The sequence below is a fragment of the Sinocyclocheilus grahami genome, unplaced genomic scaffold (assembly GCF_001515645.1).
Source record: "Sinocyclocheilus grahami isolate Dianchi unplaced genomic scaffold, SAMN03320097.WGS_v1.1 scaffold2173.1, whole genome shotgun sequence".
Taxonomy (NCBI): domain Eukaryota; kingdom Metazoa; phylum Chordata; class Actinopteri; order Cypriniformes; family Cyprinidae; genus Sinocyclocheilus; species Sinocyclocheilus grahami.
The window spans coordinates 43,090-45,699 of record NW_015507352.1 but is presented as its reverse complement, the minus strand read 5'-3'; the positions used below and the strand labels follow the sequence as shown (position 1 = coordinate 45,699).

The 2,610-nt window shown below is 38.7% G+C and overlaps 1 protein-coding gene across 1 annotated transcript in view; it reads left to right on the top strand.

Moving 5' to 3' along the window:
* The window catches only part of LOC107574290 (F-actin-uncapping protein LRRC16A), a 35,696-nt gene that overhangs the window by 2,252 nt on the left and 30,834 nt on the right, over positions 1–2,610 (top strand). Inside the window, exons 2-3 of the mRNA XM_016260736.1 lie at positions 158–255; positions 2,437–2,487. Of these exons, the coding sequence (XP_016116222.1) occupies positions 158–255; positions 2,437–2,487 (149 nt within the window). The remainder of the gene's footprint in view (positions 1–157; positions 256–2,436; positions 2,488–2,610) is intronic.

Genomic DNA, 2,610 nt, shown 5'->3' with positions numbered 1-2,610 from the left:
CTCGTGTGTGTGTGTGTGTGTGTGTGTGTGTGTGTGTGTGTGTGTGCGAGTGTGTGTGTGTGTGTGTGTGTGTGTGCGAGTGTGTGTGTGCGTGTGTGTCTGTGTGTGAGAGTGTGTGCATGTGTGTCTGTGTGTGTGTGTGTGTGTGTGTGTGTAGAGAGTGTTCAGGATGCCGTCGGGCAGCAGGTGAAGCTGTGTGTCCTTAAGAAAGTGAACCTGGAGGTCAAAGGTGACAAACTGGAGAACAGAATCCTGGTGAGTACAATGTGTTTCTGTCACGACACTGAATATAATATTAAAGGTATAGTCCAGCCAAAACTGAAAATGTGCTGAATGTGTGTTCCCCCTCAGGTCATACGAGATCAGGATGAGTTTGTTTCTTCATCAGGTTTGTTTTATCAGCTCTCGTTCTGACGGCACCCATTCACTGCAGAGCATCCATTGCTGAGACACTGATGCAGTGCTACATTTCTACAAACCTGTTCCTATAAAGAAACAAACAAATTTTCATTTTTAGGTGAATTATTTCTTTAATGATCTTAAAAACAGACTTTATTTCCTTCATGCAAAGCATCATTTTGTTTTTGTTTCTTGTGATATATGTGTATGCTGGTCATGTTTTTGTGTGTCAGACGGACAGATTGGGAAAAGCTTGAGCTCATGTGTTTGTGCTGAGGTTTTGTCTTTATACAGTGAGTTACAGGGAGTGTTTGAGAAGTTCCTCATTGTAAAGTTCAGCTGCGGTATTTACACATACTTACCCTCATTTTCCTGTACTGACATGACAGAGTTCTGTTCCTCTAGGCATGAACACACACACACACACACACACACACACACACTTTGCATTCCAGGAGCTTCCACAAGATTTAGCAAGAAACTCACAGGCTTTAGTCATGATGTTTGTCTTATCTTGAGCTCAGTAGCTGTTTTCAGTCATGACGGCTCATTATTCTCTAAAAGACGAAAGCACACCAGGGAATATATTTTACTTTTAAAAGATTAGCTTTATTGTTTTGTTTTGTTTAGTTTTTTTTTGAGCACATGTACTGTGCAATAACAATACACCATGCATAAATGTTTAACAGGCAGAATAAAGAGCATAATAATATAATTGTTTTATTTTTGTTATTATTGATAAGCAACTAATCTTAAAATAATCTGTTTATCTGTTAATCAGATCATCTGTTTTCCCTCATAAACTGTAAATATCCACGAAACTGCAACATGCTAACTTTGCCTACTAGCTTAACTACACTGCAGTTCATAGTACACACTACACTAGGATACAAGCTCAGTCATATACAACCAGAGTACATACTTAACATGAGTAATTATTCGATCAGACTGACAAAAAAGAAAACGATTTACTCAAAATTTGATTAAAATGCAAAATAACTATTTCTTAGATGATAAATAAACACTTTCTGAACATGCAATCTAATAATAAGGTCATGTAATAGTGTAGCATGCTAACGATTGATGTGTTTATCATTGCATAATCAATTCTGTTTTATATAAATTACATTTTAAAGTAGTATAGTATGCATTAAATGTAAACTCAGAATTCTGAGGATAAAAGTCAGAATTGTGTGATTTTGGTTTTATAATTTGCAATTGCAATATATAAACTTGCCATTCTGAGAAAAAAACCTCATTATTGTCATGCTCAGTGTTCTTGCACGTGCCTCAAAAGAGGGCTTATAATGACTTACAAAGATACATACTATCTTAATACACACTACTTGCTTTATGCAAGCACTATATAGGATAAATCACTATGCAGGATTTACCCTATTATACTTTATCGACACGAATTGATAGGTGAAGCAACAAACAGCCACCCACAAATAGTCTATAAACAAAGCATCAGGCTGTCTTTGAGTTCACATGAACAACGGTTAAAGTTACTCGTCGTCAGGCTACAGAAGAATACCATAATTCCTCCGTTCAGTTAGGCCTAAGACATCGAGAGTCACGCAGACCTAGAACAACCCAGCCACAACACATAACTGCGAATAACATGCCTTATCTTAACACAGAATCGACCACAGAGTCCAACGTTTATATTTGTTCTACGAATCTTTGAGTTAACATGTACTAAACATGAGTGGAATTTGTACCGCGGCGCCCCACACCTTGATGCTCATGACAAGAATAGCATGTATAGTTATCTTAATTGAAGTGGATTAGATTTAAATCGCCGTCATGCATGAATGAATGATATTTTTGCAATTTTACACATAATAATCCACGATGATCACATTACACAAAACTGAAATTGCACGTCAAAATAACACACTGTCAATATTTTTTTCACAAATCATGTTTTCAGGGGAGCCCATGTCTCATTAAGGGGAGCCGAGGTCCCCCTAGCACCCCCCCCCGTAGTTCGCATCCTGGTCATGCTCTAAATCTTCTCTGGTCTCTCCACAGGCTCTCGCTCCTCATCGAGTGTTTCTTCTGAGCACACGAGTCCCTGCTAAAGTGAGTGAGTGTGTGTGTGTGTGTGTGTGTGTGGGTGTGGGTGTGTGTGTGTGTGTGTGTGTGTGTGTGTGTGTGTGTGTGTGTGTGAGTGTGTGTGTGAGTGTGTGTGTGTGTGTGTGTGTG